Source organism: Corvus brachyrhynchos, unplaced genomic scaffold (assembly GCF_000691975.1).
Source record: "Corvus brachyrhynchos isolate BGI_N302 unplaced genomic scaffold, ASM69197v1 scaffold23, whole genome shotgun sequence".
Lineage (NCBI taxonomy): Eukaryota > Metazoa > Chordata > Aves > Passeriformes > Corvidae > Corvus > Corvus brachyrhynchos.
In genome coordinates this window covers 11,301,772-11,317,994 of record NW_008238983.1, presented here as the reverse complement: position 1 = coordinate 11,317,994, position 16,223 = coordinate 11,301,772, and the positions used below count along the sequence as shown (strand labels likewise).

The window sequence follows — 16,223 nt, the reverse complement described above, 5'->3', positions numbered from 1 at the left end:
GAGGCCAATGGGCCAGCCAGGGAAGCAGAACTGGGGTACATTAACATAGCAGAACAGAGCATCCTGGGGGAAGCCTTTTCTGTCACCCTAACCTAGGGAGGAACCTTTGGTACTAGGGACTGTCTCACCAGTGGACTCTCTTTGTCCCTTGTACCACAGGCCCACAGGCCACAGCTTCTAAAATCTGGAATAAAGTGATCAGCATAAAAACGTTGTATCCGAAAGCAAGTAAAAAATGTTGATCAGGTTCAAATTTTGCTTTTGATCAGTATTTGTGACTTTGTCATTCTTTTAAAATATAATTTCAGCCGTGTTCACATCACCTCAGTCACCTTGGCCCATTTGAATGGAGCTTACAAAGTGGAAGATGGGGATGGAGATGTGAGGGACCCATATCTGAAAGAGCATAATGTTAAGACTTACTTTGTAATCAATCCTAAGGTTAGTAGTACTTTTATTTTGTGGCCAGTCATACTTGATTTTGAGCAGGACCACTAATCTCTTTATTGAATAATTCACTACAAGAAGATATTGATCAGAGCTATTATTGTTGCCTACAAATATATAATGTTTGCAGTGCAAATGTTTCCCGCTCTTCAGAAATAAGTCTCTGATATTTCCCAGCAATATCATTAAGAATTGCGGGTTCTTAGCACCTCTCCGTTTATACGTCCCTAATCATGGAGATCTGTGGCGCCAGATGATGCACTGCTGCTTCAAAAGGTCATGAACACAAAGGCTGATATCACCTTTTGTCCTCTGTCAACCAGGGAGAGAAGCGAAGCCCGCAGCACCACATTCGGCCTCGGCATACTCTCGATGGAGCCAAAATGAGAGCTTCTGTCCGCATGACCCGGTACCTGGAATCCTGGGGAGCAGCCAAGCCATTTGCACACTTGCATCACAGGGACAGCATGACCACTGAAAATGGCAAGATAAGCACAACAGTAGGGGCCTACTTATGTCATTTTGTACAATATAGCAATATTTGAAAGGAAAAAGCTGCTCACTGCTAAATACCTGGTTATTTCTGGTAGAAGAAGATACATGCAGTTGTACAGGGCATAAACCCAGTGAAGTTGCTGGAAGCTTTTACATCGGAATGTGAGTTTTGTATTAGCTTCTAAGAAGCCATGTTCTTCTGTAAGTGCATCTCTGAATTATAAGGAGTCCAGCATACCTCCTAAAATACATATTTGATGCTCTGAGCTCAGACACCCCCAAGTCACAGCATGTACAATGGCTGCTGTTCATCTTGTGGAAAGATATTTTGACCATAAAGGCAGAATGCAACACCTTTAGGAAGGAAATCCTTTAATACAGAGAAATTCCTAGAGATTTATTGACTGTTTAGCTACATTCTCCATTTGGAACATGGCCAAACCTGGAGCGAAGGCTGTGAAGTTAGAATAATCCCTGTGCTACTTGGAGTGGACTTTATTCAAAGTAATCCAGGAACCAAATCCATACTCATTGTAACATCTACCTTTTGAAGGTGCACCTACAAGTCATTAGCTGTGGTTGGAGGCCTGAGTTTTAGAGTACTATAGTGCAATGTTGCATCTTTTACACTGAACAAATTTCTTTTTAATTTTACTAACACTGTTTTACTGCTGTCAGTAAGATGCTGTCAATCTACCTCTTATACATTCCATTATCTTCTGCTTCTGAAAAGTGAATGCATAGAGGTGAATTCTGATAGAACATTAGCATTCAGTTTTGTTCCTGTATAGATGAGACATATTCTTGTTCAATAAACATAGTGCATCAGAATGTGGACTGTGACAGGTTCATTACAGGAAGTACCCAGTCATCACTATTAATCACAAAATAAATGTGGCTGTGATGGCTGCTGTTGCTATTAATTAGAAAACAATGACCATTGTCTGTATTTGGCCACTGAGGTCTGTTTTTTTCAAAAACACTTAAGACTGGTTTTTGCTGAAGATGGCAAGAGTTTGGGCTACATCCAAACAGTGGTGGCATTGAAGTCTTTGTTGTAAAGCAAAACACTCTTGGATTCAGATTGTTGTATTAATTTATCCTGTGTTTATACTGACAGATGAGTTTTATTCCAGGTCACTCCATCGTCCACTTTTGGCTGGATTTTTCTTTTAGACAGATTTAATTGAATGCTAAAAGTATTTACACTGGAAACTTTTCTCCTTACTTCACCCTGTTTTCAACACTATTTTAAAAGCTACTTAATATTACTAAGGTCTATTGTAATTAATAGGGGTCTTTTTGTTTGTTTGTTTGTTTTTTAGGATGTTCCCATGGGGCAATATCATTTTCAGCGTTGCAGAGAGAGGTAAATCAATCTTAAAAAAATCAGTTATTCATAGAAAGTCCATATAAATAAATATACATTGGTATGCTGTCAAATAGTGAGGGCCATTTCTCATGCAGACTGGTTTTTTTATGTAAGTGCTGATACCTCTTACATAAAGAAGGACTATGGAAACAGATTTGGCAAACATGTTGCTTATGAATTGAAAATTCACTTCCTGATAACAAATAGCTTTATTCTGAATTGGTATGTTGGTGACTTACTACAAACCATGTACTCTACTAGTGGGAAGAAAATTATATAAGGAAAATTGGGAGGCATGCCAGAGAGGGGTAAGAAAAGGGAAGATGGAAAGGGCTGTTAATTTTTCTTACAACAGATAATAATGTGTACCAAAAGAGACATTTTGTATATTTGTTTAATTGCTTTGTATTTGTGTTGCTGTGTTTATTTTTTTAAATTTCATTTTGTTGTTGTGTTTATTATTTTAAAGTCTTTTATATGTTTGCAGTAATAGATATTCAAAAGGTGTTTTGCGGTCTTTTCTAGTGCTCCTGCTACGCAAAATGTTTACAAGATCACAGTAGCTTTAAATTTTCATGCTCCTGCTTGGTACCTCAATGACTAGGGCCAGATAATGATATCATAAATACTGTAAAGTCATTTGAATGAACCTCTTAAAAATTTGTGTTTTTATTGTCTCTGGTTACTATGCAATTACCTAAAATATTGCTAAGTTCCAGAAGATGAACAAGTTTTGACTGAACATGCATGCTATTAATAAAAAGAGTCTAATTCTAAAACTGCACATTTACATTTGGACAGTATGTCCAAAGAATTTCGGTCAGGCAGTGAAAGATCATTGGACTGTGGCATTTGGAAATAATGCAGTTCTTGAAGATTGTGGTCTTGCTTTTGTGTTTCTAAACTCCGCTCCAGAATAGATTCAGAAGGTACAAAAATGTGTCTTGATACCATATTATGGAAGGAATTTCTTCCGTTGCTGGCGTCTAATGTCCATAGTGAGACAGACATGTAAATAGGATTCTAGATAACCTAGTTAATCATTCTCACATGAGAGAGCTGAAATGATCACAAGCACTTTGAAAATCAGTATTTTATTAGAATATGAAAATGTAGGGTTTGAAGCCTGACTGTAGGCTTCTGTTAAGTGTCAGCTCTTATGCATTACACGACAGTCTTACATTGTTGAGGATCTGCCAAGAGGATTAACTGGGGTTGGACAATGTCTCCTCATCTGTCTAGGTAGATTGTTTCTGTGATTGATTTCTTGTGAAAAACAAGTTATAAGCACTTTTTTACCTAAATTCAATAGCATTGAGTAGGCATGAAATCAGTTGAGGTTTTGAAAGTTCCTGTAAGTACACTAATACAATTTCTGTATTAATTTGAAACCTGCAACAGGTTATCAGTTTTGGGGAAATAACCCAAAATCTTGATGTTGAGGAAAATCCATGTTACCTTTGACAGGGTTCAATTTGTAGCTTAAGAATATCTTGGTGAGCAAAGAGTCAAATTTCAGACCTGACTGATGACTTCTTAAAAAACATTGGTTTTAAGTTAACATTGGATTTAAGTTTTCAAATACAGACATCATCTGTCAATATTGGAGATAAGTCATCCTGAAGGAAAGCACAACTACTGAAAGGATTGATAATGTTTGCAGCAATTTATGTTAGCAACGATAATCCCATTCTGATGATCCTCTGTTGGGTTCATGCTGAGTCCAGGCAAAAGTAAAGAAGCTTTTTTTATTGCAGATGAGTTACAAGGCTCATAAATAGAGAAACATGATGTATGCCTGAAACTAATTTCAGACAGTGCTCAGTTGTCTTACTAAAAATAATAAAGTATTTCCAAGAAAAGAAGAGTTAGCAGGATTTTGGTAGAGAATACCTGTTATGACCAGTGCACTAATACATTGTGTGCTCATCATACAATTTTGACAAGGTTTTTAAAAAATAACTGCAAGAAACAGGAATGCTTTATGAATTTGAGCATATTCCCATTCTTTTTCATGAATTTATAACACTGTGGAAGACTTCCCTTAGACCAGAATTTCTTGAGCTCTCTTGGTTTTTTATGAGATATTTTCTTGTGTTTTATTTAAGTGCTCCCTAAGAGCTAAGCTCTAGATTTGTGAGTGTGTGTGTTTGTGCGTGAGACTGTAGCTTACGGTGGTTTTTAACAGCTTCTTACAAGGGTCATTGTGCCTGATGCCTATAGTTGCTATTGCAGTATAAATGTTAAAAATTTGTGATAAACTCAAAAGTTTATGACAGCTGTTGTTTTTGAAGTAACTTCCCATATTTGTCGTTTCAGAACAAAATCCCAGAAAAGAAGGTTTGAGGAGGAGCTGAATGAGAGGATGATCCAAGCCATTGATGGAATCAATGCCCAAAAGTAGGGCTTTATCCTTTGTTCTCTCTGACCATGCCAACTTTGACATAAATCTGCAACAGAGGGCACTGTTTAGTATTTTTTGCTGCCACAGGCACACCAAGTCTGAAACCAGTAAAGGTGTCACTAATACTGGCCCTGCACATTTTGAAGATAGGCTGTAAAGTAACATTTTCTACTATATGAGATAAGACAGTGCCTGTGAATCATGGTGTGACAGAGGCATTGACTTGTCTTGATCTTCTGGCAAAGGGAGTTTGCTCTGTAACTGTTTGTGTCTGTAGAATCAAGGCTGTAGCACTACAGATTTATCTTACCTGAGGGCAGAGAAGTAAGACACAAGAAATAACTGGCTCGGGAGTCAGAATTATGTGAAAATTGATGCTTCCCAATTGTCACAGAAACAATTCCTCAGAATTAGAAACTTTCCCTAAAACCACAGTTTAATGTCTCTCAGTTGGTTGATTTCTTAGAGAAGGCTAATCTTGATAGCATGTTGGAATTGCTGGGTGAGACAACCTGCCATGTATTTTTTTTTTCTGTGTCCTAGGAAGAGCTGGAGGCAGTATTATGTTTTCTGTTTCCTTATCTGTGAATAGATAAGGCTGAGAAAGAAATCAATACCAGTCCAAAATAAGTTTTGAAGCTTCTTATATTTCTCTGATGAAACAAGGGAATTGCCCTTCAAAAATGTGGACAATAATTGTGATTAATTACATGTTTCCCCCGCTGCTTCTGTTACTCAGAATCTTAATTACCTGAGTATTACACCTAATTATTTAATGTTCATATGTCACATTTTGGGTTTTGTTCACCTTTTAGTCCTATTAAATGGTACCTGGATTTAGGAAAATGTTTTTCAGTAATTTTAGAAAAGTGTTGATAGTTACAGGTCATAGAAAGAATACAGTGAAATAGGGTAGGTCGTGTGATAGGCAAAGCCTTTTGATTATACTGGACTTCACTAAAACAGATATATAAAGTCAGTTTTTGTCAGTTTTTACGTGTCTTTAGGTACGCTTGCTCTGATAAATGGATTTTAAAAATGATGTTTTGATGTCAAAAGTAAAGCATCTGTATAAGCGCATTAAAATACTGGTGTGACCATACTGTATGTTGTTTTATCCCACAGAAACCCTGTCTTATCTAATTATTACCTAGAATTCAGAGAAACTTAGGGATAAAAAAGGTTTTTGAAAAAGTTGCGGTGCATTTTGTGAATTACATGGGAAATTGCAGAAAGATGAATTATCTTATGTATCAGAAAGGCAGAATGTCACCTTCCTAAACTAGATTCTCTACCTAGCTCTGTATTGATTAGCTGAATGAATCTCTTAAAAGCTATGATTCAACTGATTAATTCTCAGGAATAAGTTGTCAAAAGTGTTGATTCCTCAAACGTCCAGGTAATTCAATAATATTTTAACTCTGTGAAGGCTAAGCACACAGAACAATTAAATAAAACATTTCCTATATTTAGGACACAAAACTAATCACATTTTTGTTTTCTTTATTATTGTGCACATTTTTGTGCCTCAACTCTTCATCTGTAAAATGAAAATAACATTATCAGCTAGAGCAAATGAGTGGTTATGAAACTAAAGCTTTTGCTTTTGTGAATCAAGGAGCAAACTTTTAAGAAAATCTATGAGAAAACTGGCATTTCTAAATGTTTTTAAGTGCAAAGTTTGGATTGTATGGCAAATAGGTCTGTGACTGAATGAAGAAAAGTTAAAAAACATTATTGTGAGAGTGAGTGAGGAACAAAGAGCTTCTCTGCCTTAGCCAGTAGGGTGTAACATCACACTTTCCCATGTGTTTCTTTTCCCTGTATCTTGAACAAAGCACTGCTGGCTCAAAGGGCCTGTCCTGCACAGGCTGGGGATGAGCAGCCCTAGCTATGCCATCCCAAGCCTTGGTGTAGGGCATGAGATGGAGGGATGGCGATCTGCTAGCTAAATATGTACCTACAGAGGGGGCTAAAGTAAAGCCAGTTGGTCTTTGGTGAGCAGGTTGCTATGTTGAAAGGACACGCTCCCTTTGCTCTTTTTTCCTTTAAGTCACGGTGGCTGCTGTGTTCTGTGCATAATTCCTCGCTGTCCATTGGCAAGCAGTACAAGCCCTATGAAACCACACACCTCTGTGGATACAGGCAGAATTCAGATGTCTGTCTGAGTTGTTCCTGGAATTGCAAAAGAATTTAAGCCAAACTTTGGTACCTAGCTTCCCAGGAGACATGTCCTCAGATACTTGCAAATACTCTGGCAATTCTCAGACTCATCAGGGGGTGAGGCTGAAGGTAGAAATTTTTAGCCCTTATGTCTCTGCCAGAGGTACGTGACTTTGTGCTCCCTCTTTTGTACTCAGTCTCCACTTCCATTTGTTTGTCTTGTACTCTTTCACTCATCTCAGACCTCTCAGCACCTGCTACCTAAAACCAGCATAGCTTTTTTCTGAACTTTAAAGAAGAACTGATAGCTTCTGACAACGTGAGCTTGTAATGCGGAGTATGAGGCAGCACGTGCTCTATTGGCACTATTGACTTCACATGCCATCAAGTGTGTAACCAAATTAGGCCCTTGGGAGTAGATCTGCAGACAGAACTTTTTAGCAGTGTGCTGATGGTAATTAAATCAATTCCCCTGTCAGATGCCATAAGAAAAAACAGGAAATTAGTTACCTATTTGGGGAAGAGGGTTACTTCTTGTTTAATTTTTGTAACTAAATGGAAAAAGATTTGCATTTTCATTTTCACAGTTTACCAAAAATGTTCTGCAAACTGAGTGTTTTCTCCAGTAGATTACAGCTGAACCCAAACAAAATAGTGCTATATGTACACCAGCCTTCCAGTTCCCTTTCTCCTCAGAATCCTAACTATGATCAGACATAGATGGGAACCATTGCAGAGCAAACTGGGAAATATATTTCTGAATTAAGCATTCCAAGAACTGACTATGTTTACAGACCCTTTTTTAATGCAGCTGATTGCACAGGAAGAGGGACAATCTCCCAGGCAAGGAAACAAATATTTTCTATTTCACAAATTAAAGCTAATAGCTTATACTCCACTCTGTCCACTCTTGTTCTCCAGGACTTTAATTTAGGATATGTTCCACTGTGGTTCACTGCTGCTACTTATTTGCATTACAGACTGTCAGTTGAGACATTCCCTTTTATTTAGAAGGCATTAGCTACACTACTAGTTTAGAGCCTAATTTAAAGTTACTGCTGGAAATGTTGGAAAAAATATCTCAGGCCCTGCTACTATTGTTCAAGCTCAAATACTGCATGTCCATAGAACTAGTCTGCTTAATTAATATTTGTTTTCAAATTTGCACTGCGCCCTTGAGGTACAAACAGCCAAACTCTCTTGACATTAAAATATTCTATATCTTTTCCATTAAAGATATTATTTATTATTATTTCCATTGAAGAGTGTCCATTAAAATAAATGTAGTCTTTCATATTGTAAAAGCTATGTCAAGCTTTTGTCAAGATTCACTTAGTTTAAAATAGATTTGTCATTTCAATGCAAATATTTATGCTATTTCTCATAGCAGGGAAGAAGGTTTTATAATCAGCAAAAAGATCAAAATCTACCTCTGTAGTACAGGGCTGTGGTCAAGAGACCCATACAGTTCAAAGACAAAATCCCTCCACTGCTTTTAATAATGTTTGTTACATTTTTGTTTGCAATAGGAAGTTTGTGAAGTTTAACTTACCTACCCACCACTCCTGCATATTGTAACAGTGCCCTTCCTAAAGGTACCTTGTTGAAGGACTGGTTTTGTCTCAGGTTCACTTCTGTCTGCTGGATATACTACAGTATTTTGGACATGAGTGGAATATCACTGTTAGAATTACATCATATAAATCTCTCCCTTGATTCTCCTTAGGAATGATCAACAGAAAAACAATTGTTCATCTGAGCTTTTTTTTAAGTGTACTTTAGCAGTAAGAGTAAAAAAGGAGAGGGCATTTGTAGTCTCCACTTTTACTGTAAATGAAATTCACCATATACACTGCAATACACACGAACTTGCTTTATCCCAGCTGATTTTCTTATTTTGCTGCATTTCAGTAATATAAAAGGACAGGACTACTTTATTCCTGTGTCAGTGATAATATTCCTTCTCTCTTCTAGGCAGTGGCTTAAATCTGAAGACATTCAAAGGATATCACTTCTTTTTTATAATAAGACTCTGGAAAAAGAAGTAAGTTCTTTTAATTAAGTTCAATAAGTCAGGCCTTTGCATTGTTTTATGGCCCTGTGGACCTCAAGTGTATTTCTTCATACTGACACAGCTTCATCAGGAAGACTGGGAAGCTCCTTCTTTCTGCTTTCTCATTAGCATAGGGCAGTTGATGGCTGAACAGCTATGCTGTCCTTCAGGGAAGTAAGAGGAAGGTTGGACCACAACTGGCTGTATAAATTCATGAATTTATTCTGAGAAGGGGCTAGAGGAAGTATTCCTGTACTGTGCTCACAGTGTCCAGCAAGTATCCTCTGCATCCCATGTGGTGGTCAAATACATACTTAATTATTTTTGTAGATGTCTTTCAGTTCAAAGCAGCTGAAATGATTTTCAGATTCTTTCCCAGCTCAGCAGAATAGTTGTTATGGCCACCTGACAGAGGTATGTGTTGCTTGGCAATGCATTTGGCTGGAAAAGGTTTCAAGGCTCCTTGAGCCTGTTTTGAAGACTTCATAAGAGAGAAGAAGCAAGACCTGGTGTGGTTTCATCCTTCGTGTTTGGGGGTTCACTGACTGGATCAAAGCTGTGTCTGGTAGCACATTAAGATTTTAATGTGGGTGTTACTAACCAATGAATTCCAAAAGAGAACTTGAGAAAAAAACGTCGTATGTGTACTTTGGCGAATGACTTGGGAGAAAATTTGGGAGCTAAGTTATTTGGCTGAGTCAATGCTCCCTGTAGAAGTCTAATATCTTGATGTAGAATGCTGTGGAACAGCAAAGAGCTAATTGTTATTTTTGGATCCAGCTTTTTAATATCTTTCTTCGCCACCTTTTAATGACTCACCAGTCCAGTTTTCACTTTAAAGAACTTAGTAAGAAGTCTGCATTTGATTTAAAAAGAAGCTTTTATGGCCCTGTGGGACCTGAAAGTACAAAAAGATAATAAAGCAAAATAATTGCTTAACCTAAGGAGTGAGTTGCCTCCCTTCATTAGGAAATGTCTTGAGAAGTATGAAACACTGAGACAAATTTAAAAGTGGATTGGAATTCTGTGAAATTTTAATTGCAGCTCAAGATCCAAAATTGTTGAACAGGGCCACAAACATATTTGACACGTGGAAGAGCAGAACTTGCTGCAAAAGTACTCATCAAGCAAAGATATATTTGTGCCTTATAATTTAGTTAGATAAGTGATAAGAATTGCTTTTAATTTGTCATACAATTCAAAAGTGAAAAAAGCTGTTGTGTTGCCAAAGTGAGTTTCTACAAATTCATGTAAAGTTTGGTGCACTGGCTTCATAGGCAGAGCTTGGCATTAAGCACGCAGACACAGCTGTGTGCTTGCAGTTGGAAGGCACAGCTCATGCACTTTCCATTTTCTGAAGTTTGCATCTCAAGCACTTTGTGAATAGTCTTTGCTGTATTTTTTTTTAGTAATTAAATCTTGAACTTTTATCGTTAAAAAAAAAAAAGCCAAACTAGGATAGGCTAAGTAACTTTAATAGCTACTTAGATCATTTGCCTTTGAGTATTTAATTGGTTTCAACCTAGATATATCTATCTCAAATAGCAGAGCAACTCCGATAAATATTTCATTGCTTAATTCTCATGTCTCTAGACAGACTAATTAGGAATAAATAGATTTTTCTCATGACAAAACAGATCAAATCGACTGTCTCCTAAGAATATCAAGTGTTTAGTAGTAACAGTGGACATATGAGGCCTTTTAACAAAGACATGAAATATTTTAACTGAAATAATAATGTAGGTTCAGTAAATATCAGTGTGGTTGCTAGCTATGCTCTGTAGCACACTTACGCTCGGCTACTTTTTGTGCTCAGAAATTTCCTGTCTAAATTAATGTTACATTTTTTTTATAATTGTTTCAGCCCATTCAGTATTTATCAATAATTGAAAATCAGTTTGAGGAATTAATCACAAAGAATTTTGGAATCTGTGAAGAATGGTTGGCCATTCCTAAAAAAATTTTAACATATGCTTTAACTTTTTTTGGTGGGGTTTTTTTTTTTTTTTTTTTTTTTTGGGAGGGGGATTTTTTTGTTAATTAGGCATATTCTGATGAATTTGGGATAGTCTGCTCTCTGGGGGAACAAGGCAAAACCATTTGACGTGGCTGTTCTTCAATAAGCAAAAGGGTTAATACTATGTCTGATAATCCCAAGCCCTATGTGAGTGGATGTGAAGTCACTGAAGAACAGGAAATGTACTGTTGCTAAAAACTGCCTATACCTATGTGCATCTTCAAGCTGGAAATTCAGCTGGGTTATATTTCATCTGCTTTGGCGATTGTGTTTTTAATGTTTGCTTTTATTTTCTTCCAGTATCGAGCAACTACTCTGCCCGCATTCAAGTATTATGTAACTTGTGCCTGCCTCATATTCTTCTGCATTTTTGTTGTACAGATTCTGGTATTGCCAAAGTAAGTCCTATTTAATGTGTATTCATTCCTATGTATATTTGCTCATTAGTGTAAAAAATATTACAAGAAAGAAATATAAGTAAAAAAATTTTAGAATTGTTAGTTTACAGATGTCAGTTCATGGAAATTAAATTGAACAGAAAAGACTGGGTATTTCAGCTGATTTTCAAAGTTAGGCTTGTTTCTCATTTTAAACACTGTCAATGGTGTTATGCCAAACATTGGTATAAATTCTTCATTCCTTTTAGTTTTTATCTTTGCATTTAAAAATAAGTGTGACAGTTGGACATGGGAGTGGAACAAAATGGATTGCAGAGTTGGAACTGTGATAAATAAATGTATTTAACATATCACTAAGATAATACTGCTATACTAAGCATGAAAACAGAGCATTAATAATCATGAAGTGTATATTTATAAAATTAATTTTAGAATATTAAAATACATTTCTGGAATAATGCTTTTTACCAGAATTTATCTATTATGAGATGATTTATATTTGCATATATTCTAGAAAGGCTGAAAACCAGAAGACTGTTCCAATAAAGGATGTTTTATTACACTTCTTAAAATTAAATTTTCCTGTTGATTGTTTACACAGTGGAAAGTTGAGATTTGTTTTATAGCAATCGTTTCTAAAGCTAACACTTCATATTCCCTGTCACAGGGTTTTTCTTAACTCACAGTCCTTTCTCCTGTAGAGTACTCTCAGGATTATTCTTTATAACCACAGTTGAGCGATTGGTCTTGTTCTGTAGCATTTAATCACATATTAATTCAGATCCAGAAGGAACTGTTAGTACATTATAAATGGACTTTCCATACTGCAGACTTAGAACATGGATAAATTTTTATGGACTTCCATTCAGGTGTTACAGGAGCAGTTTCCCAGCTAATTTCTAAACGGAGACACAAACCAAGGGACACTCTTCCAAGCATTCAGCAGTATCCTGCACATGGTTGAATCTGACTTCAGGCATTATTAAAAATATGAAATTAAGACACGTGGAAAATTTTATTTTACAAGCTCATACTGTATTTTGATAAGTAAAGGAATTAATTCAGGGAAATTCATGTTTTGCCACATCCCAAAAGCCAAAGGTGGATCCAACTACTCCTGGCCAGCAGTATGATTTTTGAATCTTTTTTTTGGTTTTGATTTCAGTCGTGAAAATTAATCTGGATTTATCATTTATCTTACATGTAGTCAGATGCTCATTTTGCTCTATCCTTATGTCACTTACACCAATTGTTTAGCTCACTAAAATATATCAGAATATCAGCAAACTCTAGGGAGCTGTATTCAGCTAAGGAAAATGTCCTCCAACTTACTGGTATTTCTGGTATTTCTAACATCAGAGAAAAAGACACTGATAAATGCTTTATCATTTTCATTACCAAAATGTTAAGTGTCTTATGATCCTTTCATTGGGCTGCATATTAAATTGTAAAAGCAAAAGTGTAAAATCAGGTGTTACCAACGTGAGAGGTATTCAGCTTCAAGTGGTCTGTGGGTTATTTTAATAGATGCAAAAATGGAAGACAGAAAGGCAAGGTATTATACAGGTACCTGCATCTTTTCTGGAAAATTGGGAGCATTGCAAATTAAAAAAACAGCAACAGCAACAACAATAAAAAAGTTTAAAAATCACCAGTGTATGTAGTCATCACAAAGGTAGCTTAAATCAAACATACTCCAATACTGCAAATGTTATTTCCTACTAAAATTCTGTCTAACCTTTTTGTTTTCTTCCAAGAGTTCTACAGGATTTTAAAATGGTGATCTAATGAAGACAGGGAGATGAACTAAATCTGTCACTGGGTTTTATTGATTCACTATTCCATTAATCTGGTTTTGCAGTACTGTAATATCATTGATTTCTGTGCGGGCAGACAGCCTGCTACTTAAAAGTAGATTTGGAGATATTTGATGATGAGTAACATCCAGCGAGTTGCAAGTCCTAAGTAATATCTTCAAGATCATAAGGCTTTTTTTTCAAGGCTGAAATAATTTATTTATGTTTTAATTTTCTTGGGGTCAGTAAAGTGATGTGTTTTAATAATAAGCTTTACACAAAGTGGTAATTATAAATTTAATCAAGAAAACAATATCTTGGAGTGAAATGTATGATGAGGAGTAGGTCTTCATTGGCATTAAAATGAAAGCAAATCTTTATCATTACATTTCCTTGGAACAGGCCTGCAGTGGCTCTCTAGAATTCTTGGTTTGTAGTAATTCACTACACTCTTTATTTAAGCAAACAGAATTGGTACTAACATGGAATTGGTCGTGTTGGTTCTTTGAAATGCAAACTGGTGAATTGATGAAAGTATATTTCTACTGAACATGAGATACTTCTTGTAGTACTCAAGTAAGGGATTTATTAGGGGCTACATTTAAGATTCTTCCCAAGTATTCACTCTCTGAGGCTGTTGTGTTCAAGAAACTGTGTCCTTTTGTCCTGAGTCATGCCAAACTAACAGTCGTGGTTAGGAGGCCTTATCATAATATTTTCAATCAGGCACAATTGAATTTCTTCATAGGAAAGGTAGTACTTAAAAAGTTTGTCCAAAAGCAGTCATGTAAGATATAAGATGGAATAAATAAAAGAAAACCATCGTTGCTGTTTTTCTGCTGTATTCAAAAACAAACAAACAAACAAAAAAAACCCCAAAACAAAAAACCAACAAACAACTCAAGGAGAGTTATAAAACTGAACTGATATTGCTTTAACATTGAAACTTCCATAGCTCTTGAATCCTTTGATGGCTTAGTGAAAGCATCAACTACTTTAAGAAATAAATAGCTACTATTAGGTACCAAAAAAGTCTGAATTCAGTATTGGCTTGTGTAATTGTCATTTGTGTGTCTTCACTGTGATTTTATCAGCTCAAGAGAGTTTGCAGTCCTGTAGTTCAGAAAATGGATATCAATTACCTGACAAGCTAAGGAAATTCTCTACATCCCATTAAAGGATATGTGCCATAAGTCACATATTTTCCTAAAAATTACAAAATTGTAGAAAAAAACACATTCTTTTCTGCATTTTTCAATATCTTCATAAGTAAATTTCTGGTTTTCAGTTAAATTGTTACCAACAAGATATATATATTTTTTTTTCCTAATCTTGTACCACTGATAAAAATAAATTGTTCAAAAGAGATACTTCCTAATGAAACCAAAAAAATGCAAGTTTAGCTAAGATCATATCTTATTTTGACATGGAATTACCTGAAGCTTGAGAAGTTCTCATATTGTTTCCTCACTTTTAAACTGTCCCTCTGTAGGTTATGGTCAGGGGTTGTCCTGTCTGGGTTTCTGGTGGGGCACTGTAGCAGAGAGCAGAATGAGGTCATTCCTTGAAGCATAGAAGAGACAGGCAAAAACTTACCTGGCTTATGCAATTTCAGGTGCTCCTCTGACTAAGTATTTTGCCCAAATCTGTCAATGCAATGCATTTGATAACTCTACACAGTAAAAGCAAGGTTAGTTTACTGTAAAGACCTGCACTGTTTTTGTAATGTTCCAGTGACAAAAAATAAATCATGTTGTGTCTTTCCTATGGTCATTGCCTCAAATGAGACTTGTTTATGGTGGCACTTAATTTTTAGCATTTTGCTTCTCTTTATAGCATTTTCAGCCCACTTCTTTCCTTCTAGGAGCAGCATGAAACTATTTTGTCTTAGCCTAACTGAAACAGAAGTTCTGCTGTTCCCAGGAAAGAATGGGGTGTGGGGAGCAAAAATAGTATGTTTTTCTTTTTCTGTGTTTTCACCATTCAAATCTGGATTCTAAGATAGCACTTTTATTACCCTCAGTCCTTTTCTCTTTGTCCTGTTCACCTTGCTGTGTAATTCTTGTGCCCCCTCAATAGCATCACTGATTATGTGAAACAGCTACAAAGACCTTTTGTTCTAGCCTGTTGCCCAGGAGATTAAGTACTCTTTGCATAAGCTCTCTTTATGCCATGTTAATTTTATTTCCCTTGCTCTCCAGTTTCTCTCACAAACATCCTCATTTCTTCTTCTAAAAGGATGCACTCCAAACTTGACTGATAAGGCTATTCTTGTGTTGAGTCATTTTTTAAGGCTCCTTTTTTGTATTCTTCATATCAGAGAAGGAATAGCTATAGTTTGAAATGTAGGAATGGTTCCTTGAATGTTGATGAGGGACATACATGATTGGAAGTGTTTATGCATATATAAAAAATAAACCTGTTTCTTTTCTAACTGGCTTTAGTTCATGTTTTCTAGTTGGTTTTTTCCTTTTTTTCCTTTTCTTTATCTCTTCTGTTGCTTACAGGATTTTCAATTCCTAAGAGTAGAGACTAGTTTTAATACTCTGATGTACAGCTTACTGTTTCAGTCTTGATGAGAAATTCTTGGACAACATGTATTCATAAGTAATAATTTTCTTCAAATGACTTTTAAAAGAAATATTGTTTCATGATTAATATAAGTTGTGAATTGCCAGTTGTTTGTTTTTCATCAGCTGTGCACATCAGCCCAAAATCTGATGACTAATACTTAACATATAAGAAGTTCCCTGAATGATTGGCAGGGAAGATCATCAATTACTCTCCAAAATGCTTTTAATGGCATCAGATTGGTTGGTGACATTAATGCTTTGTTTTTCTTTCCTGAAAATATTTTATACAACTCTGTTGTTAAAACAGAGCAAAACGTTTCCTAGCATTTCTGGCATATAATGTGTGATAAAGTAAGATGTTTGCTGATGCTCAGAGGAGTTGAGAGATGTTTTTTTATTTTGTAAAAGTGTCAAATCTGGAGTTAAACCTGAAAGCAGGTACTCAGGTGAGAGACTTCATGACTGCATCTAGTTCCCATGCCTAAACAACTCAGTTGATCCAGAG

At 36.0% G+C, this 16,223-nt stretch overlaps 1 protein-coding gene across 1 annotated transcript in view; it reads left to right on the top strand.

The window, feature by feature from the left end:
• Nucleotides 1-16,223, top strand: part of ADCY2 (adenylate cyclase 2) — a 183,583-nt gene that overhangs the window by 118,663 nt on the left and 48,697 nt on the right. Inside the window, exons 8-13 of the mRNA XM_017738745.1 lie at nucleotides 309-441; nucleotides 771-947; nucleotides 2,268-2,311; nucleotides 4,634-4,714; nucleotides 8,856-8,925; nucleotides 11,252-11,349. Coding sequence (XP_017594234.1) covers nucleotides 309-441; nucleotides 771-947; nucleotides 2,268-2,311; nucleotides 4,634-4,714; nucleotides 8,856-8,925; nucleotides 11,252-11,349 — 603 coding nt within the window. The remainder of the gene's footprint in view (nucleotides 1-308; nucleotides 442-770; nucleotides 948-2,267; nucleotides 2,312-4,633; nucleotides 4,715-8,855; nucleotides 8,926-11,251; nucleotides 11,350-16,223) is intronic.